The sequence below is a fragment of the Hydra vulgaris genome, chromosome 04, assembly GCF_038396675.1.
Source record: "Hydra vulgaris chromosome 04, alternate assembly HydraT2T_AEP".
In the NCBI taxonomy this organism is placed as follows: Eukaryota; Metazoa; Cnidaria; class Hydrozoa; order Anthoathecata; family Hydridae; genus Hydra; species Hydra vulgaris.
The window spans coordinates 18949915-18974777 of NC_088923.1; the positions used below are offsets into that span (position 1 = coordinate 18949915).

The 24863-nt window shown below is 25.0% G+C and overlaps 2 protein-coding genes across 2 annotated transcripts in view; both read left to right on the top strand.

The window, feature by feature from the left end:
* Positions 1 to 24863, top strand: part of LOC100199231 (leucine-rich repeat-containing protein 9) — a 95008-nt gene that overhangs the window by 21216 nt on the left and 48929 nt on the right. Inside the window, exons 8-17 of the mRNA XM_065795691.1 lie at positions 8158 to 8206; positions 10234 to 10375; positions 10559 to 10690; positions 11138 to 11192; positions 11535 to 11656; positions 15034 to 15139; positions 15472 to 15592; positions 18000 to 18060; positions 23397 to 23592; positions 24514 to 24671. Of these exons, the coding sequence (XP_065651763.1) occupies positions 8158 to 8206; positions 10234 to 10375; positions 10559 to 10690; positions 11138 to 11192; positions 11535 to 11656; positions 15034 to 15139; positions 15472 to 15592; positions 18000 to 18060; positions 23397 to 23592; positions 24514 to 24671 (1142 nt within the window). The remainder of the gene's footprint in view (positions 1 to 8157; positions 8207 to 10233; positions 10376 to 10558; positions 10691 to 11137; positions 11193 to 11534; positions 11657 to 15033; positions 15140 to 15471; positions 15593 to 17999; positions 18061 to 23396; positions 23593 to 24513; positions 24672 to 24863) is intronic.
* On the top strand, positions 1786 to 2884 carry LOC124818332 (D(1A) dopamine receptor). Its single transcript, XM_065795692.1, has one exon. It carries the CDS (start codon positions 1839 to 1841, stop codon positions 2742 to 2744), a length of 906 nt encoding a protein of 301 aa, XP_065651764.1. The 5' UTR covers positions 1786 to 1838; the 3' UTR covers positions 2745 to 2884.

Consider the following 24863-nt stretch of genomic DNA (forward strand, 5'->3'; position numbering starts at 1 on the left):
AAAACAACAATTTTTTTTGTATTTTTTGACATACCTAAAATGAATGCTTTTGGCATTCAAATGTTTATACATTTATATGTTTAAATATCATTCACTGCTTAAAAAATATTTCATACCACCTTTGATATTCTTTTGTTTTGAAACACTTCCCAAAAAGGTGTGTTTATTTTAAATTAATAAAATTATGCAATATTACTTATAACATGATTAACCAATGTTTCTGGTATCTTAAATAGAAAGTATTGTACAAATGAAACCTTAACAATACATTTAACTTTCATAATGTAGTGTTATTTCATTTATAAAACAAAAATCTTTAACTAATTCTCATTCATTCTATTGAATAATACATTTGTTCTTAATTTTAAAGAAAAGTTTGAAAAAAAAACAGTTTTTATGTCAAAAGTACTTCAACTTAAAAAAATAAACAAAAGTAAACTCTTACTTAGGTTACTGTCTTTTTATAACCTAATTGTTACTTTGAGTAAGTAAAATTATAAAATATTTTTATTATCTTATTTAGCTAATTATTTACTAATTTAACCCTGGCAATTGCATAGGGTTAGACATCAGCAACATAAGAAAGATAAAGGGGTAGATAACGTATTAATGAATAGCATATATATATATATATATATATATATATATATATATATATATATATATATATATATATATATATGTATATATTTGTTTATTTATATATATTTATATATATATATTCATTATATATATATATATATATTCATTATATATATATATATATATTCATTGTATATATATATATATATTCATTTTATATATATATATATATATTCATTATTATAAATGTATATATATATATATATATATATTCATTTTATATATGTATATATATATATATATATTCATTTTATATATGTATATTCATATATATATATTCATTTTATGTATATATATAATATATATATACATATATATATATATATATATTTATTTATTTTATATATATATATATATATATTCATTTTATATATATATAACGAATAGCATATACATATATATATATATATATATATATATATATATATATATATATATATATATATATATATATATATATATATATATATATATATATAATGAATAGCATATATATAAGCATATATATATATTAGTCTAAAATTTTTAAAATATGATTAAATTATGTAAGTTGGTTATAAGTTAATAGATAAAAAATAAATTTAAAAAAATTGAAAGTTAGTTTTTGTTTTGTTTTTGTTAATTTTAAAAATCATTGTTAACTTAATTATGCCTAATTTATAACATTATTATTTAAAACATTCGTTTATTATTATTATTAATTTATAGCATTATTATTTACTTAGTTTATGCAAGGCTAGTTGATAGTTTGTTTGCACTTGAACATTTTTTTTTATTTTAAATTTTTATTAAATATTTTATTGGAAATAAAAGTGCAACATGTTTATATTACTCCTACTTTTTTTATAGAAGTTTTTTTTAGATAATCTTATTAGATATCTTAAATAAATTAATAATGCATTTAATTTTCTTTTATTATTGCAAAAGACAAAGCATTAAATTTAAAATTGCAATTTAAAAAATAGAAAGTGTTAAACTATTTTGTTTACTTGTTATTTCATTAAAAAAGAAAGTTTCTCTTTTTTCTTTTCTTTTGAGTTTTCTTTATTCAAACTTGATTTAAAACTTTAATAATTTAAAGTGATAGAAATTCTTTCATTGTTGTGGGTTTTTTTTAAACATAATAGAATAATTGAATTTATGAGTTGTAAGTTTTTTTAATTTTTTACTAGAAAAATTTCTACTTTGAAGAGATCATGTACTTAATAAATAACACAACTTCTTATAATGAGAAACACATAAGTGATGTTTTGCCCATTACTGGTGCATCACCAATGTGGTTTTTCTTTTTTATGATACAAGGATGTGTTATAGTTATTGCCAATCTTACCCTGATTGTTGTTATTGCATTGAGTACTCGATTACACAAGATTCACTCTAGCAAATTTTTGAGAAGTTTTTTGTTTTCTCATTGTGTTTTTGGTTCTACTGAGATAATGGTGGCAGTAGCATATTGGAACAAGCAGTTCTCAGATAAAAATAATTCTTACACAACATTTTTGCATCGTTATATGCCTATATTAGTTGCATGGCTGTTTACAAACTTACTTGTGCTTACTTTGGATAGATTTTTTTATATTAGGTTTCCACTCCATTACAGCCAACTCACTGAATTTAAAATTTTTTTAATCATTGGTATGTCTTGGGTGTTGCCTCTCTTGCTTTTATTTATTCCTAATACATCTCAGACAAATGTTAATGAAATTATATTTCTATCCTTACTTATGATGGCATTTTTTGTATTACTTATTTCAAACATTTGCATTTATCGAATTGCAAGGGTACATCAAAAATCAATTACAAAACAACGTAAATCACTGAATAAATCAGATTCTGATGAAACAAAACAGCTCAACTCCAAGAAACATTTTAATGCAGTAAAAGTCTGTTTTGGAATGGTTGTAACATTTTTAATATTTTGGACTCCATTGTTTACTCATGGTATAACATCATTATGTGGAATTCGGCACCCTACATTTACTATAGTTACTGTTCTACTAGCATTTAGCAATAGTGTGGTTGACCCAATTCTTTACAGCATACTGAGTGTTGATTTGAGATCAGAAGTTCGTATTATGTTACACCCATTTTTGAGAAAATAAAACTTGAAGAGTTTGTATTGCAAAGAAATAAAAATGAATGTTTTTTATCTTGCTTATACTTAAATTATTTAATTTGCTGTAGCATATATCAGTTATATATTTTTATTTATTTCGAGTTGATATAAGGTGTAAAAATGTAAATTTAAAAAGGTATATATTTTAGTGTTACGTAAGAGTAATACAATACATAAAGTAAAATAATTTTTTTTTTTAATGTGTTACAATCTAATGTTAAAAGAGAAACTCTGTTAGTTTTGTTTATTTTATAAATTTATTTTAAAATGAGAAACTATTGTTTTTGTATTTAACTGTAAAAAATTTTATTCAAGCAAATCATTATTATCATCATCAAAAGATTGTAAAAACTTGTAAAATCTCATTCTTTTCTGCATTCTGCAGAATGCTTTTTAATTCACGCTTAGTTACAAACACCAAAGTTTCACGCTTAGTTACAAACACCAAAGTTATGTCAAATTGAATAGCAAAAATAAAGTGTATATATATTTAAAAAAATAATAATAATAATAATAACAAAAGTAAATATAAAAATATTTAACTAATATTTGTATTTTTTTATAATAAATTTTTTTATTTTTTTATAAAATTTTTATAAAATTTTTTTATTTTTTTATAATAAATTTTAGTTTTTGATACTAGCAACAGATTGCTCTGAATATGAAAAGTAGTGGCGTACTGATTATTCAGCATTGGTTTAGTCTGCCATCATCAGACATCATTATTAATTTGCTGATTTTTTAACTAATTAGCTTTATAATTTTTTTTATTCTGTACTATGAAATTAGGTTAATTAAATTAGGCCCTTGGAATTAGGTTTCGCATTTGGCAATGCTGACCTAAAATTATTTGAGGTCAACAAAAAATTGCCGATCTTGTTTCTATGTTTTATGATCCTTTGTGTTAAATTTTTTTGCCAATCTCTAACAGTTTGAGGTCAGCAATTTATTGTCAACCTCATTTTTCCTAATTCCAAGAGCTGGAAATTAATTTGTGTTAGATAAATTAAACTCTGTACATTACTGAGAGTATTTTGGGTATCAGCTTTTTATTTATGAATTTTTTGAGCATTTCTAAGAAAGAAAAATCATTAAATGAAGTAACCTTATGACAACAGTATTTCATACAAGAACAAATAAAGCATTTATAGAGATAAATAGTGTAAGAAAATAACTTAAGCTGATGCTGATGATTTCATTGAGAAGTCAGAATATCTGATTGAGTCAAAACATAATATATAATATAGTTATATGCATGTGTCTAAATATACTGGGGATAACTCTAAATATACTAGGTATAAATATATACATTTTGCACTTTTTTTTACAATACTATATTCATCAAATCATTGTTACATGTCCTTGAAATATTTTATATTTTTTTAATTTAGTTTTTTGAGACCAATTACCTATGGTAATACTATTTTTTTGAGATTTTTGAAGAGATATTTTTTCAAAGATTTCTTATTGCTTAAACTTTTAAAATTTTTATAATTTTAAAAGTTTAAGGAATAAGAAATCTTTGAAAAATTGAAAAATTAGGAGTAATATAAACATGTTGCACTTGTATTTCTTCTATTTTCTTTTAAACTTTTTGGTTAAGAAGTTTTTGATTTATAGAGTTGGAACTGATATACTGATGAACTAGTAAATTTAAAAAAAATATCTTTTTGATTTATTTATTGCCTCCACCCCAATAAATGAAAAATGCCAATCAGTATTTATAGTTATTATTTTAAAATAATTTAAATTTAATAAAAAATTTAAACTAAAGTTGTAATTGTAAGCAAAATTAAAAAATTCAAACAAAAAATTTTAAATGAAGTTGTAAACTAAAATAAAAATTTTAACTGTTATAGTAGTTGGATTCTAAGAGTAATGGAAGTAAATTAACACTTTTTTTTTAATTTACATGTCTGTTTAGCAAAAATTATATTAATGTAAAACATATTTATTTTAAAATAAAGGATTTAAACTACAAGTCGTTTGCGGACTAGGAAGTTGTATTATTTGCAAAACTAAAACTACTGAATGGATAAATAATGAGAAAGTTTGTGTAGGATTTTTAATTGATTGATCGTCATAAAAAACATGAATATTGTACAAAAACTAATTAATAAAGATATCATTCCTAATAAAATTGGATATTTTTCCACATGTAAAGGACTCATTAAAATATCACAAACCAAATCTAATCAAAAAAGCATATGTATTACACATTCATATATAAATGGGGATAGATTGAATAATAAGTCGACTTTGTGAACCAATACATAATGCAAGAGACAGGGTCACTACTTAAATAAAGCTATGTTTTATTAAAACTAGTAAGAAAATATCTTCCCAACAAATCCTCAATAAGTTTCTAGGGTTTCTTAATCATTAGCTATGATTTTATTTTCAAACATTTTACTTGTTTGCTGTATTTTTTGCTTGATCAAATCCCTACAATAATACCTTAAATAAAATAAAAGTGATAAACAAACGAGATAATCAAAAAATTATAGATCTAATTATAGCCATTGGAGAACAACAGGAGCAATATGCCCAGGGTATTCGATTGTATTAAAATAACTTTACAATATATTTTATTGTTAATGCATTGACATTCATACATGCAAGAGTTTATATTTTTATGCTGAAGCAATTCATCCTCATCAATATCATCAAAGTCAAATAATAAATGAGGTTTGGTTTCCTATAGAACATTGCAAAGTCAACCTCAGTTGTTGGATGTTGGTATCTACCTGACTACCTGTAAAAAGATCTGATATAAAAAAATGTTTAATGGAAGAAATATAAATCCTTTTATGACGTAAGGGGGAAGCAAAGTGTATACATTTAATCACAATTGCAAAATAGTTGCTAACAAAATGACTTAACTCAACTTTGAAACACCTAAATCTGTAAATAATATTAACGTATATATATAAACCAAATTATTATTTACGATAAGATATACCTTATTATTATCAATTCATATACAATATGCTTATGATATCACTATATCGCTGCTTAAATCTTTTTAGCCATGTATTTAGCCAATTTGTATATGTATATATATATATATATATATATATATATATATATATATATATATATATATATATATATATATATATATATATATTAAATCTTTTTAGCCTTGCGTTTATTTAGTTTCTTTTTCATTTTTTTATGGAATTGTGCTTGTAATGTTCTGTTTTGATCTGTGAAAATATTCCAAGCTTAATCTGTGTTATAAAAGGTGAAATTAATTGGGTTAAATTTTTGATGGGCAAAATTTTTAATGAAAAATAAAAAAGTGTGGCATTATGAGGGTCCAACTTTGCAGTGCTAAACATACTCAAATGTTTTTCAGACTTAATTCTATGAAGTTGTGCTGATAATTTCTGGGACTTATCTTGATCGTTAAGATCATGTTTAATGTGACATAATTCAACAGCATTTAGACAGCTTACTAATGTATTTCTCATTTTATTAGGTTTTGGGTAAAATTCTATATTTGATTCGAAGACTTGATCATATAGATCACCTTTTTTTTGGTAAATAAGGAAATGGCCCGTCATACTAATTTTAACAAGTGCAATGTCAACATCTTTGACTTTGATATCTTGTGGGTGTCAGACAATTAGTAATGTTTTTGACCTGGTACAACACAAAATATCATCTAGATACCAGCCAGTAGCTTTCCAATTAAACCTTGGGCATACATCTGATAAATGCCTAAAATTAAATAAACCCACCATGAATAAAATTTGAAACCATCTTATTTTCATTAATCACTTTATAAAATCTAACCAGTTCAAGATGTAAATTCTTGTAACAGCCTATTTCTAAGTCCTCCGCATAAAACTACTCCGCATAAAACAAAAAATAGAATACTCTAGAGTATGTGGTAGTAATGGATCAAAACTCTACATGTGTGAAAAATGATGTGCTGTACTTGTATGCAAATCAAAGTCATGCGATCATAAATATTTTTTTCTGTTTCCTTCCTCTCTTCCTATTTTTTTCTTTATTTTAATGGAGCTTGACAACTAGGTCTAGTCCTTTGATGAAGTATGTTTCTGCTTTTTTATATTATTTCATTTGCTTAACAAGCTTATATGAGCTGATAAATTGTTTTTAGGGAAGGAAAAATGAAAACATTTGGTATTTTGTTGGACATTCTTGTTTCAATTATTCAAAAAACAATTTTCAATTGTTTCATTCTCATTTCTTGGACATTCCTGTTTCTATGGCAGATGGAACATCAGTAATGTAGATAGTAGGAAAGTTAGTGAAAAATTTTTTTTTTTTTTTAAATGCTACTTGGGAGCATATTTGAAACGAAATCATTATTTCTATGCGCAAATAAGGTTTACATAATAGAAACCTTATTTGTACCCAAAAAATGTTTATATATTTTAATATTTTTCATCTACATAATATCGATGTAGTACAATAGGTGGAAAAATATTCTTCTTTTGAGGAGCGACTGTCAAAGTTGGGGGTTCAAATTCTTATTTGGGAACATTTTTTATTTTTTATTTTAATGTTTTTTTTCTAAGTAGTTTTATGTTTTTTAGCTATTATTGTTGTTTTTTTATAGTTATGTTTATTATTTATTTTTATCTTTCAAAGTTTCATAAAATAAGTGCATCAATGCATAAATAAATTGACTGATTAGATGTAGTCGCAGTTGAGTATACTGACTTAAATAGGGATAGGCGCTGTGGAGTGTACATACATCGACAGATATAAATAGGCATAGGCACATTAACATGTACATGCATCGACTGACTTAAATAGGGATAGGTGCAGTGGAGTGTACATACATCTACTGAGGGTTTAGGTTTGGGCAGGTATTCTTTAAAACAAAACAAATTTTAATATTTATTTAAATTAGGTTTATAAATTAGTTTAATTTGTATAAAAAATTATTAGGTTAAATTAAACAAGAATTTTAAGTGAAATCGTCATTTTGACTTGATTAATAATACTTACGTTTGAATACGCGAGTACAAATAAGAAAAAATTAGTTGTATGTGCGTACAAATAATGCCTACCTATTAAAAAAAATATATGTATCAAAAATTAATTTATATTATTTCTTTATAAATAGATTATTTTTTTATTTTATTTTATGATGATTGTTTTTTTAAGTAGTGCAAGTAACTAAAAATAATTTAAAATAACTTAATATAATTTTGTGCATTTTAGAATAGTTTTAAAAGATTTATTAAAATTCTATAGATATCCATCACCCTTGATTGTTGTGTCTTATTTTGTATATGCATTTATGTATATATGTCTATATTTTATATTTCAAATAGAAATAATAATTATTTTAAAAATATTAAAGTTTGGAAACAAAAAAGGAACTAATATAGTCTAATTTTTTAAATGTTTAACAGCTTGAGAGAGAGTTTTGGCAGTCAGAAAAGAAGAAAAATTCACACAAAAGTATTTATATTTAAAAGTTTTGTTATTGTTTTTTTGTTTTTTTTTTAAATAAAAAACCTTATAAGACTGTTAATAAAAATTTCATGATAATTAAGCCATAATAATACCTTCCTTGTTTGGGGAGGTAAGTATATGTAAGCTGGATATATATTTACGATAAAACATTGCAAAAATCATTAAAAATATTAAAATTCAAGTTTTTTATATATCTAGAGCACGTTGTTTTTAAAACAGCTATAACTTTTAAGAAAGTTTATGCTAATCAGTTATTATAGATGTTTATTTATATATTACTATATTTTTATTTTGTTTATTTACTTTGATTTGATTTTGAGTTTATTTATTATGCTTGTTAATTTATATAATTTTATATTATTGGTATTGATTTTCCTTGAATATTATTTTTTATTTTTAAAAATAATAAAAGCAGTAAATAAAAATTAAAACTGTTTTTTATAATTTCACCTTGTGATTTTACTTTAATTTAAATTCTTATATCCTGTTTTGTGTCATTGTTTGCATATTTAACTTACTAAAAGTTTAAATTTAGGAATTATTTATTTATGTTTTTACAAAAAATTTATTTATTGATAAAATTAAAATAGTCCAATTTGAAAAAAATTTGAACCCATTTCAAAAATTAAAAATTCTCTATGGTTTTATCATAAAATATGATTTTATCATAAGATATGAGTAAACAGTAAATTGGATCCATCAAAATCTAATTTATCATATACCCATTGCTTTGATAGTAACTCAAATTGATGTCAACAAACTTACTTCACATCTATAACTTTAATTGCAACTCTGTCATTGTTTAAAAATGTAACAAAGTATCACTAAATGATTAGACATCAGCATTTTATTTAAACAAACTTTGAGTTTAAGTTGTAGATTTTTGCTTGTTTAATTTAAGTTAAAACAATCTGTTATGATTATTTGATAAAAACTTTTTTTTTTTTCTGACTGCTAAAGGTCCACAATTTTATCAATATTTTTGAAATTTTTAGGGAAAAAAAGCTTTGTAAGCTAGTAATGCAAAAGTTAATTAGACATTATACTTTTATTTCATATCACTCAGTGACCAATTATCTTTCAGATAAAAGTTTCAAATCACTCTTTGACCAATTATCTTTCAGATAAAAGTTCAAATCACTTATTGACTAATTATCTTTCAGATAAAAATATCAAATCACTCATAGATCAATTATCTTTCAGATTAACATTTCAAATCACTCACTGCCTAATTATGTTTTAGATAAAAGTTTTAAATCACTCATTGACCAATTATCGTTCAGATAAGAGTTTTAAATCTTTAATTGCCTAATTATCTTTCAGAAAAAAGTTTCAAATCACTCATAGACCAATTATCTTTCAGATAAACTTTTTTCTGAGAATTCCTAACATATTTAACTTATTTAAGTCACATCTTAAATAAATGTTAGTTTTAATAAGATTTAATAAGTAAAGCACCTTGATAATATTTATTTTAACCCATTATTATTCGATAATAAAATTTTTAAAAATGGAAGACTTCACATTAACTAATACTTTTTGTCTATTTTCTGGGTTCACTTGTGGATATTTAGGATTAGTTTATTGTCATATGGGTTCATCTATAAAGTGCGTAAACAGTAAAACCACAGATTTAGGACACCCTTTCTCCCTTGTACACATCTGCATGCTTTCAACAACCCTTCCTCCCCCCCCCGCCTCCCCCATCTATCTTGATACATATGTACGTACATACATATTTTTAATTGGAATTTGCACATCAAACAGTGGGTGTATTAGATGAAATTATTGAAAAAGTTTTTAATTATGTAATTAATAAACTTAAAAACTAAAGGGTCAAATAAAAAATCAATAAACAAGATGTAAAGCCTATGTTATTAATCAACTTTTTTTTAAACTTTATATTTAGATTAATATTAGATTAAATAAAATTAGATTTTATATTTAAAATTTATATATAAATTAATTTTATAATTAATAAATAAAAAGTGTTAGATTACTTTTTTCATTAGTTGATACATCAGATACAATCCAGAAAAATGAAACTCGGTTAAATAAAATTTCAAAAAGTTTTGAGGAGTTTAAAAAAATGGTCACCGAAAAATCAAATTTGTTAACCAACAGAATTAAATATTGGGAAACAGTTCATCAGAAGTATTTATTTAAAATTGTTAGTTTTTTCCTTTTGTTACCACAACCTTATTTCATGCGCTTCATCACTTACATTCTTATTTGTTGTCCTATTTGCATTTCAATGTTTTGCAATGCAAATGGGAAAACAAAATAAATTTAAATATCACTAATAAATAATTTTTAAAAATTTGTTTTTTTATATAGACTATATTTGATATACAAAGATATTGTAAAACAGCTGACATATTGGAAAGAACAGTCAATTATTTTTCTTCGAATTGAGTTCATGTCTGGCGGGAACATAAGGTTTGAGGAAGGAACAAATAATGATTTTTGGTAAAGGTTTATCAAATATTACTTTAAGGTGTACATTTGATTTAAGAAATATAATGTAGATGGCTAAATGCTGAATCAATATATGTCTCATTACTTTACTTTCTATAACTTTTACTACTCACAGCTTACGTACTATTACTATATGCAATCAAATGTTTAACAATTGCAACAATAGTACTCTTTTGATTGCACAAGAAAATTTTTTGGTCAGTAGAATCTCAACTTATAAATTCTCTACCAATCAAAATGGTTTTGATCAACTGCTACTGATAAAAATAGTTTTTAAAAATAAATTAGTTTTAGATCAATTTTCTTGTTTATTTGTTGTTGTTTTTTTGTTTTTTTTTATATATAGATTATCTATGATATTATTTTTATAACAATATAATTATCTATGATATTATTTTTATAAATGATATGTATAAAACAATATTTATTGTTTTATAGGTATCAGCCTTGCCATGATCTTGTTCAATCTCGATTTTTTGCTCAAGAATTTAAGGTTAGCAGTTATATAGATTATGTTATTATGTTCATTATATCATTAATGTCATTAATTGTCATTATATTTAATGTCATTAATTGTCATTATATTTAATGTCATTAATTGTCATTATATTCATATAACATTAATGTCATTAATTGTCATTTTATTCATATGTTATTGATGTATTATATTTGTCTTTATATTCAGTTTAGAGATATCTTAATACAGTTTTCATGTAAGGTTGTAATTTAATTGTAAAGTGATATTAAAATAAGATTCAAGTCAAACTTTAACTATGTTCAACATATAGAATTTTATATTAATGATAATAAATATAATGATAATAAAATTTTATAGGATTCATGGAAAATTGTGAATTTGAAAATTCAAAAAATATTTTGTGTTCAAAATCGTATTTTAAAGCTGCGATTTGATAAAAAGGCAGAAGTAATTTTAAGAACTGAAGATTATAATGAAAGGTACTACATTTTATGTTGCTATGCAGGGGTTAAAATAGGTGCAGGACACCGGCACCTCTCAGACTGTTTTTGAGACCCATTTGATGAGGGCAACAGATTATTGCTCATTTTTCCTGACGAAATTAACATTCGTTGGTTATCCCCTCTAGAAAATCTTGGAAAGGGTCTGATGTGTTTTTGTTAAATTTTGATTAATAGTTAATTTTAAATTTTATTTTTGTTAAACTATTTCTTGTCAAATTTCTTGTCATATAAATAAGCAAGATACATTTTTCTTCTAATTCAGTTTAACAGATTTAATCAATACAGAACAAGCGTCATTAAAATATTATCAAATGCGCAAAAAAGTTTGAAAATAAAAAAATCTTTTTCAAAGTTGAAACATTTTTTCTAAAATTAGTTATTTGAAAATAATATATATTTTTTTAGCTTTTATTTTACTTTTATACAAATTATATTTATGGAATTTAGCAAAAAGTATTTAGTTTCTATTGTTTCTTTCATATTTGAGTAACATAATTTAGATTAATTAATATGGTATCAAGAATGAGTAAGGTATCATCAATTTTAAGAATGTAATGAGTAAATTTATAAGTAAAACATTACAACTTGTAGACTTTCAAATACAATCAAAAAGATGGTCGCATATTTTTCAAGATTTGAAAAAAGTTATGCGTCCTAGAATCTCCATGTTTTCGCTCCATGGTTTTCACCTTTTTGTACAGCTGCTATATCTAATCCTAATCATTTTTTTCATCTTTTTCAAAAGAACAACTCTCTTAAGAATAAATGTCTATTTATTGTTGCAAGAAATCAGTGTAAAAAGGTGCTGTTTGATGCTAAGCTCCATTATTTTCAAGTCACTTTACCTTATATCTTATCTCAGAAGTTAGACTCTAGAGACTTTTTGAAAATTTTCAACAGCATCATTAACAAAGGTGTCTGACATATTATCTCTAATTCATATGACTGATCTTATTACCTCTCCTTAATAAAAGGAAGAACTATTTGCAAAAAACTTTTTTTCTAATTAAACTTTTGAATCTTATGGCTATTCTCTTCCTTCTATTCCAATTTAACAGGTTAACCCATTTTTGATCATTCAAATCACTCCAGCTTCCATTGCTTAAGTCATATCTCAATTAAACTCTTCTATAGCTAGTGGTCCAGACAACATTCTTGCCATAGTTTTTAAAAATTGCCCTCTATAGGTCTCTTCAATTCTCTCCAAACTATTTAATAAGTGGTTGTCCAAGTCTTTTTTTCCTGCCTGCTGGAAAATGGCATCTGTGGCTTAAATTTTTAAAAACTTTAGAGATCATTCTGACCTCCCAAACTATTGTTTGATCAATCTTCTTTCAGTTATTAGCAAGGTCTTTGAGTCTTTGGTCAACAAATTTCTCACATCCCATCTTGATTCAAATAACTTACTGTCAGACAATTAATACTGTTTTTAGTCTTCTTGCTCTATGGCTGACTTGCTAACTGCTGACTATAGATTTTCTTTTGCGTTAGATGGAGGTGGAGAGGCTAGGGCTATTGCTCTTGTCATATCTAGTTTGGCATGCTAGTCTTCTCCATAAGCTTGCATCATGTAGTGTATCTAACAAAAGTTTTGAGATTATCAAATGGTTTCTTTCTAACTGCTTTATTAGTCATCCTTCAAGGCCAACACTCTTCTTCATTTCCAGTAACTTCTGAAGTACTTCAAGCTCTCTTATTTGATAGTTGCTTGGCTTTGTCTGTTGACATGTTCATTCTTTTTTCTAAATTGATCCTAATAGATTGTTTATCAAATAATCAATAAATAGTTGGTATAAATTAATATCTAGTTTGTCCAGGTTTTAAAAAAGCTGTTTTCATGTTGGCTGCAGCATTGATAGTTTTTTTCTCTGGTTTTGTCAATCTTTGATTTGGACTAGGTAAGTAAGCTTTGATCATATCTTTGATGCCTTTACTTAGTATTGCATCTGTATGTTTTCATTGAAAGATCTCAAAATATGATCAAAATTTTCGAATCGTGTTAACTATTTGTGTTATACAAGAAGTTTAGTAGGTGAGGCCAAGTTATCTCTAATGAATGCTTTTTAAGACAGCCATTATACTGTTTATTTAAAAGTTTATTTGTAAATTTAAACTAATCGATTTAAAAAAAATTAAACTTTTTTACTAATAAATGTTTTTTATCAATGATTTCAATAAAAATTAATAATTTATATATAATATTTAAAATAATCAAAATATTCCAAGAATATTCTAAGAATCTAAAATAGAATTTAACAAAATAGTGAAGAATCTAAAATAGTAACACTAAACTGTGTGTTTCAGGTTGTGTGCTCTAATTAAATTTTTTAATTTAGTTAAATGAATATATAAATATTAGATGTGAATGTTTCAAAAGGTATGTTTGGTTGTACTTTGAAATAAGTTCTTGTCTGAGATGTTAATATATTATCAAATTAAAAAAACAAGTTTTTGAAACAAAAAATCTCTACACCTCTATATTTGGAGTATAATAAACAGCACCAAGAATTTGTTGATGATTGGACTTGATATAAGTTTCATCTTCTTCAATATTACAGAAATTTTAGAAATAAAATCATACAACTTTCTGCCGCGGGTTCTTGCAATTTTTTGTTGAGTTTCAGAACGAAAATCCATATATTTTTGCGCGTTCCCTTAGTGAAAGGCTTGGGTTATTCTTAAAACTGTTAACCAGTTTTCTAACTAGTTTTATATCTTTAAAACCTTCCTTTCTTCCACCACCAGATTTGCATTTGATCGATTTTATTTGAGAAAAATGTTGAACACGACTAACGGTATATGGATGTATTCGCAACGATTTTGCTATCAAATTGTAGCTACTATTAGGATTTTGTAAATATTTGTGCATAATTTTTTCTCTTACGTCTTCTTCTTTTGTCATTTTTAAAACTAATTTCAAGTTAAATCCAAAAACTAACATATTTTTTTGAAACCACAACACGTTGTAAACAAAATACAAAACAATTAAAAAGGTTTTAATACAACTACTTAAAAAAAATGACATGGTTATTCTTTCACATTTATTTCATTTACTTGCTTTATATAAGCACCAGTTTATGATTTTCAAAATTTATTTAAATTGGAATCAGTGCCAAGTTCTCTAAATCAGGGATGATAATTTTACTTAGGTAAATAAATTCAATATCGCAGCCAATCATGTTTATCACTTCACTAAACACCTATGCTCTGAAATTTAGTATTAAAATACTATATTTTATATAAACATATTTTTTAATTTTTCATGTATAAAATCTGTTAGTTTTTTCAAAATATATTTGTGCATTAGTTGAAAGCTAAATGTGTTTAGTTAAGATTTTCTTTTTTTTTTGTAGCTTCAGCAGTCTAAGGCACGAATTTATGGATTACTTATTCCTAATATCAGAATCTTGTGCTGACTTTTGTTTAGAAAAAATCCTTGAGGATGGTTTTTGTAATGAGGTAAGCAAATAAAAGCACAGGTAAATGAGGGTCTGAAATAATTAAGATATAATTTTACAAAAATATATAGTTTTTAAATTTTTGTAATTGTTTTTTTGTTTGTTTATTGTCTTTATTTATTTTGTTATTTATTTATTTTTACTAAATTAATAACTTATCTATAATTATTTTAATGTATAAATTATTTATGTTTATGTTTTTTTTAAAACATAAACATAAATAATAAATATAAACTGCATCTCTTTATATTTATTTTTTATATTTATAATATATTTTTGTAGCATTTATATAAAATGATTTTTAATTTCTATAAAATAATTTGTATAACTTAGAATGCAAGTATGGCAGTTAAGTTAACAAACAGTGTATATATTGCTGACAAAGCTCGCATCAAGAATGTTTATAAAAGCATTCCTGATTGTAATATTCAAAACTGTTGTACCAGTAGGTTTGGTAAGTGAACTTTTATTTCTTGTGAAAATTTATGGAACTAATGTTATAAAAATTTTAAAACATTGATTATCTCTTTTTGTGAAAGCATGGGTATAAGGTGTTGTCTGTGGTGCTGCATATGTATTTCAAGTTTTTTTTGGTATTTTAAAGTTGTAGAGATCCTTGAAAACTGTTTTTGTGAAGTATAAAATATGTCATTTAATGTATTTTTGTGAAAGTGTAATAAATCTTGTAAAAAAAAATTTTTTTTTTTTTTTTTTGGAGCTAATTTTGTAATGGTAGCGGTAATTTTTTCATGAATTTTAAAAGTCTTGGATATCACAATTTTGAAACAAGGATTAATCTGGGAGTAAATTTCAAAAAATCACTGGTTGTGGGGAAAAAATTTTATAAAGCGAAAATATGGTTTCCAAAGGTGTATAGATAACATCAAAATATGCCCTGTGATTTGCAACAGGAGAACCCTTTTTCCAGGCCTATTTCTAAATGATGCGTGCACAAAATGGTTAAAACTATTTTTCTTCAAATATAGACTAAATATGTACTGTTTTTATGATCTTTTTATGCTGAACAATTTTTTACATTGCTCTAAGATCTCAAAATGAAAGGGTGTCTACTTATTAAACAGTTTTTAAACCTAAAACCTTTTATTCAGCCTAGAGAAATGTGTTTTTCTGATGTGCTACAAGTAATTGTGTTTACTCTATTGGTAATATGTATTGAAACAAAAATAAATTTTCAAATTGTTTGAAATTGTAATCTAATTACTAGAGGAGAGGTTGTAACCACAACTAAAGTAGCCTCCTCATCCATCTCCACCACAAAAAAGGATTTTAATATGCTTTTTAATTCTTTCCATAATAGATCTAAATCACTTTAATGAATTGTGCATTTACTCAACATTGCTTTTTATCATCTCACAAGCAAAGAAGCTCAAGTTGAAACCCCGTGTACAAATTTTGACCAGCCACTTTAGTTAAAGGTAATCAATAAGGTCCAAGCAGAAAATCTCCACATTTTTGCAGGCTGGTGGTTTTTATGCAGTTTGAGTTTTTTGGGATACATTTGTAAGTAAACTTATGAAAGGAAGAGGTATTGAGGATCTCTTTGTTGAGATGTATGTCAGGAAAAGCTATTGCAAGAGCAACAAGAGAACCCGTCCATATAGAAAATACAAAAAAAGGTATTTGCAATTTTGTGGAGAAAGTTGTGAATCAGAATGTATGAATAGGGGCAGGGTAAGTTATAACAATGAATCTTAAACTTTACAATTTTACACGTTTTTGCATCAATTATCTTTATTATCAAATATTTATCTTTCCAACAGATATAAGTTGTGTGCAATCAAATTTATGTTGTATGCAATCAAATTTATTTCCTGTAGTCAGGGATGCAGAATACCAAAAAAGACTCTGGAGTTGAAATGATAGTTTCTTTATGGTTTTGGTATCCAAGAGCTCCAAAAATATATAAAGATCCAAAAGTTTAGACTTTTTTGTTTAGAGGAACAACCAAAGTTTGAACCTGGAGTCCTTATGTATAATAGGGGCTAGGACTTGAAGACTCTAGGTTTAAAAAAAAGAAAAAAAAAAATTCTGACTCATAAAACTTTATGGGTTTTTTTTAATAATACAGATCTAAAAGTTACTTGACACTTTTAGAGCTCCTGGACACCATAGACCAAGAGAAAATAGAGATTTAAAGTTGGAGTCCTTTTTGGACTCTGCATCCCTGCTTCAGGACATCAATGATGCGTAAGAGGAAATGGATAAAATAGGGCCCCGAATTGCGGGTTTTCTTGTTATGAATCATTAGGCTTTTTTTTCATGATCTACATATATTTGAGTACCATTAACTAAAGTTTCAGTTTTATAAAAATTTTTCCTTAAAAATAATCTAATTAAATCGGACTATTATTTAAAATATTAAAAATATTTTACTTCTGTTACCAACTGCGAGCCCTACACAGTCATAAGAGAGGTTTTTTCTAACAGACCAAAGCTGAATTTTTTATCAACACTTGAATATATGATTTATCATTGAAAATGGAACCTATTATATTTAAAGGTAAAAAAAGTAAAAGAAAAATTAATTATGATGGTTATTAAAAATTGTTGCTGTTATTGAGATAATAAAGCATATTAAATAGTTTTAGCGAAATACTAAGCATGGAAACCTTTTTTGAGTTTAAAGTTTAGTTAGATTACTGGCTTATATTGAAATTAGTAACTAAGGAGACTTATTGAGATGAGTGAAAATGGTGGATTTTATTGAGAATAGTAAGTTTGGAGACTTTTTATTTAAGTCCTTTACCCCCTTTTAACCAAAAACACCAAAATTCTTTTTTAGATTATTAAGTTTGTTTTTAAAAAGTTTGTTGTTAAAAAATTTTCAATTCATTACTTAGGAAAGTTGTTTATATGTAAAGTACTTATTGGACCAAGTGCCGCTTACACAAATGATAAAGAGTAAGTATATATTTCTCATAATATTTGGAGAAAAATTTTGATATAAAATTAATTGAATTCATAAAATTTAGTTTTTAAATTATTTGTGTATGTTTAAATGGGTGCAGAGAATAGACACACAAAGACATACAATGCACAGAGAAAATAAGAATAATTCAGATCCAAACATCCAGTCATTGGTTCATGCCATATCATGAAATGCCATATCATGAAATAAGAAATTTATTCTTATACACTTTGAATTATTAGAACCTTGCATTGTTTATTTAACAGGTTGGCACCTCTAAATTAATAATTTTAATTTTTTTTAAATTATGCATAAATTGCATGGTTTTGTAGGGTTTACAGGGTTGTAATCTTCACACTGTTTGATTACTTTTCACTTAACTATTTGGTTTAAACCTACATCTTTTAATTTGCATGCTTCATTTGACAGGTCAGTATCAATTTTATATTTGAGGATATTGAAAGATTTAACATTGGTTGCTAATCTAATTTTAAAAGGTGTTGTGCTTAAACCAATGTAGGTTTTATCAGTTAGAGTCTGACTAGGCTAGTGCGAGTAACATATGCTTGATATAGAATATTTTCTGTTAATCATCTGTTATAGGGAAAAATTTATAGAGCTAAATAATCTATAGCAAAAGAAAAATTCTTCCAATTTGTAAACATTTTTCACTGTCAAAATTTACATTCAATCACCAAACAACCCATATGGTTTTTTAATCTTAACTTGGTCATTAGTAAAAGTGAGAATTTTCTTTTGTAAACACCCTACACTTACCTACGAAGTTTAAGCTATTTAGTTTTTCTACAATGGGCTGGAGTAGAAATCAACAATATTAAAAATTAATCAATTTCAACCAGCTTATAACACCTTGCATTTTTCCCACTATTTGGTAGTTGAAGATTATTTCTATATTTAGAATTTACATTAGAAACAATTTGTTCTGTCAATTTTGTTTTTTGCAGGATTAATTTAACAGACTGATCGTTATTGAAATTTTCTTTATGGTCTTTTAAGGTCATGAGCAATAATATGTTTTAAAATTTATTTTAACTTTGATCTTCACAAAGGGTGTTTGACTGAGCTTTAATAACTATAAAGAAAGTTTTTTCTTCTATCAAAACTGTTAAGTTAATTATCCAATACTGATATCAATTATTACATATAATTTTTGTATAGGTTAAAATAGTAACATTGTTTTTTAAAAAATTGGTTGTAATTTTTTTAATTTAAGTTGTGTAAATTTTTTTATCAGCAAAAGTAAGATTAGAATTATGTAAATATATAATTTTTCATTTTGTTCAGAAACTGCCTACATATTAGGAAACTTATCATTGAGTTTTCTAAAAAAATTTGTTTATGATAATTTGGTTTTGTAGTAACTATAATAAAATTTTTTGTATTTAGATTTTGTTGAAGAGCAAAAATGATATCTTCCCTATTTGTTTTTATTAATGTATTTGTACTTTGCAGTTTTTTTTCTTGATTCTATGGAATATTCTTGAATTGAATATTTTGAATGAATATTTAAAGTTAGTTTTTCCCGACATGTAAGTGACTTAAGTACATCAACATACAAAAAAATTTGTTCAGTATTCTTAGCTATTAAATTGATACAATACAGCGCTATTAAACTGTATTGATGAAAACATTTAATCTTTAGCCAATGCAAAAAAAATAATGCTATTTATTAAGCAAATATCACTTCTAAAATATTCTAATTGATAACAACAAAACAACAGCAACAAGATATTTATTTTCCTTAAAATTTATAATTTACAATCATATAATTACAATAGTATAATAATAATAACAATAATAATAATAATAATATTAATAATAATGATAATAGCAACAAGAATATCTATAACATTACAAATAATAAAATCATAATGAAATATTGTTAATAATAATAAGTATAAACTGATTGACAAGGAAGGTGTAACTCATGCAGAAACCCGAATAAAAGGAGTGATGCCAAATAACTATATTAATAATATTAATTTAAAAAATAGTAATAACAATAATAACTTTATTGATTGATAGAGCAAAAGCAACAGCAAAAGTAATAGTATCTATAATAACTCTAATAAATATAATAATAATAATAATAATAATAATAATAATAATAATAGCAGTAATAAAAAAATATATAATAATAACAAAAACAATAGAAATTTCTATAAAAATATTAAAAAAGAAAAAAAAGAATAAGAAAATTAAAAGAAATTAATAATGATAAAAAAGAAAAAGATTTTTTTTTTTTAATTTACTTAAAAATTTGAAATTTAACATTTTAATTAATATTTTTTAATTAACTTATGTCTCAATATTAAAGATCATACCTAATGTCACACTTTAGTTTATAAATTTTGTATAAGCAAAAGCACCATTTAAAATTAGGTTTGCAAACCAAATGCATTGACTTTCAGGTTGTGTTTCCGCAGACAGTATCTATAATTGACATTTTATGGTATTTAGATACTTAGATGATTGACATTTGTTATGACATTTATTATGGCATTTGGATGATTGACACTCATTCTTTGCATATTTGCATAAAAAAATAATTGACATTATGTATGTGTATATGTATATATATATATATATATATATATATATATATATATATATATATATATATGTGTGTGTGTGTGTGTGTGTGTGTGTGTGTGTGTGTGTGTGTGTGTGTGTGTGTGTGTGTGTGTGTGTTTAGATAGCATCTCTGATGTCACACTGAAATAGCCTGCTGGCTTCTGTACATACATCAACCATTTAATAGCCTGCTGTCGCAAAGGAGTGCAGCTACATCAACTGAGGGTTTGGCATGTGGAAGCACTCATTTATTTTATTATACTTTTTTTTTTTTTTTTTTTAAAAAGCAATATTAATAAATGCGGTAATGGTGTAGAGGTAAAGCGAGAGGTTCCGAGTTCGATCCTCACCACGTCCCTGGTAGTACCGCGCTCAACTTTCTCCGCGCAGCGGCCTTGTTCGTCAAGGTTCGTGTTTCGGAGTTATAGAGTTGAGAGAGGGTTATAACCACTATTAAGTAGCCTCCTCATCTGTAGTGGCCTTCTTGGCCTTGAGAAGGTGAATAACAAAAAAAATATATATATAAAAATGCTATTCAAATAGGAAAAACTATTAGCAATTTGTTATCTATATATGCTATAGTAGATATATGTAGTAGATAATAACAGATATATGTAGTAGCAATCATCGCATTTTTTACCTATTTGTCAGTCGATGTATGTGCACTAAAAAAAAAAAACAATACAAATAAAATTGAAAAATAAAAGCAGTATAAAACATAAAAAAATAAATAAAGCAAACATATTTAGTTTTTTAGTTTGTATTTTTTAGTAATTTAAAAAGCAATTATTTTGCAATTAAGTTAATGGTTTTAACTTTTAGACAGCATGGAAGTTATGGGCAAAAGTCAAAAGTAATTAAAAGTGACATATTTTGTTGTCAAAAGAATGATTTTTACCTTCTGTACTCTCAAAGCCAACAATTTGTAAAACTATATAAAAACACTTATCTAATTTTTAGTCGTCTTCTACAAGTTTTTTCGCTATCAGCAGGCTCATCTTCCTGATGAGCCTACTAATGGCAAAACAACTTGTAGAAGACAACTAAAAATTAGATAAGTGTTTTTACTAGTTTATATATATATATATATATATATATATATATATATATATATATATATATATATATATATATATATATATATATATATATATATGTAGATATATATATATGTGTGTGTGTATATATATATGTATATATATATATATATATGTTCAGAGTTGTATCTGGTATGGAAGCCCAGGATTCTTGGATACCTATCCATAAATGTTCCAAATTAAAAAATTGCCTCTTTTGGACCTTTTTATCAACATAATCCTACAAAGTTTCTATGGAATTAAAGTCAGTACTTTGAGCATGCTAATTTAAAACATAAAAGGATTTATGTCATAGGACATTTTCTTGTTGAAATACTATGGTTTGTAGCAATTGTTCTTGTAATATTTTTATATGTTTTTCTGAATTTATTTTAATTCTGCTGCTGATCCCCAAACCATGGTTTCTAGGTTTCCTATTTTTTTTTGTAGAAAATGATGATGAAATTGCTTATTAGACCTCCATATTGCAGGCATGTATAGCAAAATATAATAATAATAGCTAAAAGGTTGTAACTGAGATTTTTTCAAAATGGAAAAAAACACTTTTTGAAAGTTGAGATGTCTCGCTTAAATCAATGCAAATATGAAACTTTTTTAAATTTGGCTCAAGTAGTTTTTAATAATTGCTCTTACTATAAAATAATATCTTCTAGATCATATAAAACTTAAACAACCTGGTTCATCAAAAGGTCAAACTTAAATTTTGTTCATATAAAAATTAATCCAAGTCCTTCATGTGGCATGTGAAGAATGATTTTGGAAAATTGGAAAAAAATTCGACCATATTCAGGTACTACCCCCAACACTAAATCGGGTTATACACTAAAATTATTTTTTTGCCCTTTTGTCAATTACAATCTTTTTGCTCTGAGGCCGCAATATGCACATTTGTGGTGATCTGAGTGCAGATAAAATCAAGATTTGTCTGACCATATGTCTTTTGTCCAGTATTTTTATTAGTGTTTACCCATAATAATTGACCCTTTTAATAGCAATTTGAAAAGTAGAAGTACTTTTTACATCATTTTTGAACTGTTTATCTTTTAAAGGCATCAAAATAGTCAACTTTTTTCCATCAGAATATGTAAAAGAGTTTGCTGTTTGAGTTAAGTTCATTGTTCTGTTTTGTAAACCTTCTAACACTAGTACTATACCTTTTAAACACAAGTAGTTTTTCCCCCAAAATTATACAGTGTTAATCTAAATCTGCAAATGTAAATGTGTATAAATCAGTTAATCTGTTTTTTTATGGTCAAACTACAGCTAGAAAAATTACCATCTAAGAAAAAATTAACATCCAAGAACTTTTCCTACCTTTAACCACATTGAAATGAGGAATTTAAATCAGAGTATTCTTTCTCAAATTAGAGTTGACTTTACCAGAGTTAAATTAGAGTGCTTTATTTTCTCTGTTTTGTCTATATATGTAAAATGAGTTTTACAAAGTTTTACTCAATTTATAATTAACTAATTGAATTATAAAGTATCTTCATTATTATAATAGATAATAGAATACTAATGGGCTAAAAAAACAAATTAAATGAAGTCAAAAAGTTTTATGTCTTTTTTTTATCATTTTATATATATTTTTTTTTATTCTTGATTTTAATTTCAATAAATATAGTAAAGTTTTTTAGAATTAACTCAACATCTTATCCTGGAATAAATTCTGTTTACAAAAGCAAGCAGCATACAGCATCTGAATGTACAAGTCAACAAAATGTTAGGAAAAACAATTTATGTGATTGCACATTAAGACAGTGTTCATGGTTTGTGTTTGATCCGAGTTTGGTTCTTATTGAATATATTGTGGATTTTGAATATGAAACAAATGTAGGTATATATATATATATATATATATATATATATATATATATATATATATATATATATATATATATATATATATATATATATATATATATATATATATATATATATATATATATATATATATATATATATAGAGAAAAAATGTTTGAAATATATTTTGTTTCATTTTAAAAAGCTCTGAGTTATCTTAATAAAAGTTATTGCTCAAATAATCTGTTGGGTCTTCAATGCATATATCAACTTAGGGTTGTGTGTGTGTGTGTATGTGTGTGTGTGTGTGTGTGTGTGTGTGTGTGTGTGTGTGTGTGTGTGTGTGTGTGTGTGTGTGTGTGTGTTAATGATATCTTACACAAACTTTTAAAAAAGTGTTTAATGAATTAAATCATTAAGTTTTATGTTCAATACACACACACACATGCACACACATTTATTTTGTACTCTTTAATTATTAAAATGTGCGGTTTAATTTTTCAGATAGAGAAGAAAAAAGTGAAGAATAATGAAAAAAAATGGTTGCTGCTGCAACCCAAACCCTTAGTTAATATAGAAACATTTCTTGCATGTTTTACCTATTCAGTCAGTTAACGTATGTGCTGAAGCCCCTGCAACACATACATTCACTGACTAATTAGGTAAAATTTACAAATGGCACATATAACAATTTTAGTATGATGTCATACTAAAATTGGTATATGTGCTTCTGTAGCGCATAAACCAATTTTAGTATGGTATCTTCAGTATGTATCTAATGTTACATAATTTTTCATTATTCTTTGTTTTTTTGTTCCTTTTGTGAAATAAACCTCCTGGATTAGGTTAGCTAAGTTGGTAAATGTTTATCTATATTTGCTATAAATGTATATATACATATGTGTGTATAAATATATATATATATATATATATATCTTTTTTTTATTTTAGTCCACTCATCCATTGATAGATATGTTTTCAAATATTTTACCATGCATGGATGTTAATCCTTTATATCAAAAAGTAAATTTAAATGATATATACGCTAAAGAGTTTGCTAAAGATCGAGAAATAATAAATATGGAACCTGTAGTAAAATCAAGACCAAGGTTAGTTTATTATAAGCTGTTACATAAAATATGTAAACAATACTTAATACCTAAGTTAAAATTAAAAATTTCTAATCTAATTTTTTTCAATTTTAAAAGAAATTGAAATAAATTATATGAAGATCCTATATAAAGATCTTTAAAAATGTAGCTATATACCTGTATAATCCATATTTACATCTTAATATTCAT

Excerpts from the sequence above, each read along its gene's own strand:
- LOC124818332 (XM_065795692.1), top strand. The coding sequence starts at position 1,839 with ATGTACTTAATAAATAACACAACTTCTTATAATGAGAAACACATAAGT.